The sequence below is a fragment of the Miscanthus floridulus genome, chromosome 2, assembly GCF_019320115.1.
Source record: "Miscanthus floridulus cultivar M001 chromosome 2, ASM1932011v1, whole genome shotgun sequence".
NCBI classification, from domain to species: Eukaryota; Viridiplantae; Streptophyta; class Magnoliopsida; order Poales; family Poaceae; genus Miscanthus; species Miscanthus floridulus.
The window spans coordinates 117,235,658-117,236,639 of record NC_089581.1 but is presented as its reverse complement, the minus strand read 5'-3'; the positions used below and the strand labels follow the sequence as shown (position 1 = coordinate 117,236,639).

General features: G+C 50.6%; 1 protein-coding gene across 1 annotated transcript; it reads left to right on the top strand.

The window, feature by feature from the left end:
• Window positions 1-241: 241 nt before the first annotated feature.
• Window positions 242-709, top strand: LOC136536926 (uncharacterized). Its single transcript, XM_066529059.1, has one exon. It carries the CDS (start codon window positions 242-244, stop codon window positions 707-709), a length of 468 nt encoding a protein of 155 aa, XP_066385156.1.
• Window positions 710-982: the final 273 nt, after the last annotated feature.

Here is a 982-nt window from a genome sequence, read left to right as displayed (position 1 = left end):
CAAGCTCCGACACTACTTCGAATACTACAAGATCGCCATGGTCACCGAGTTCCCTCTAGGGGACATTCTCCGCAACAAAGAGGCCAATGGCCGTATCATCAAGTGGGCCGTTGAGCTCAGCACTTACTCCATCGAATTCAGAAGCAGTCCTACCATTAAGTCACAGGCGCTCGCCGATTTCATCGCTGAGTGGACTGAGATCCAAGAACCCATTGCCGCCACTTGCCCCGAACACTGGGTGATGTACTTTGATGGCACCCTTAACATCAACGGTGCTGGCGCGAGCATTCTTTTCATTACACCGACCAAAGATAAGCTCCGCTATGTCCTCTGGATACACTTTCCGGCCTCCAACAATGCCACAGAATATGAAGCATGTCTCCATGGTCTCCGTATAGCAGTCGAGCTCGGCGTCAAACATCTCATGGTGTATGGGGACTCCGCGCTAGTTATCAACTATCTCAACAAAGACTGGTCCTGCTCCAGTGAGAAGATGGACGCATACTACGCCGAAATCAGGAAGCTTGAAGGGAAGTTCTACGGTATCGAATACCACCATGTGGTACGAGATCAAAATCAGCTAGCCGACCAGCTCTCAAAAATAGGTTCTTCTCGCGCCGCAGTTCCACCAGAGGTCTTTGTTCAAGATCTCTTGGCGCCATCCATTATAGAAGAAAAGGAAGTTGAAGAGGTTCCCCCTGTCGAGTAGTTGGTACTTGTTGTACCTTTGCCGGTCGCCGATTGGAGGGAATAGTTCATCAAGTACCTCACCAGCGCCGAAGTACCCGCCGACAAGACCGAAACTGAACGTTTAATTCGCCGAAGCAAGCATTACGTGCTGGTAGACGGCAACTTGATGAGGAAAAGTGCCAGGGAAGGGATATTGCAGAAATGAATCACCCAAGGTGAAGGGGTAAAGCTCCTTCTCGAAATTCACTCTGGTTCTTGCGGCAACCACGCGGCCTCGAGAAACCTGGTTAGG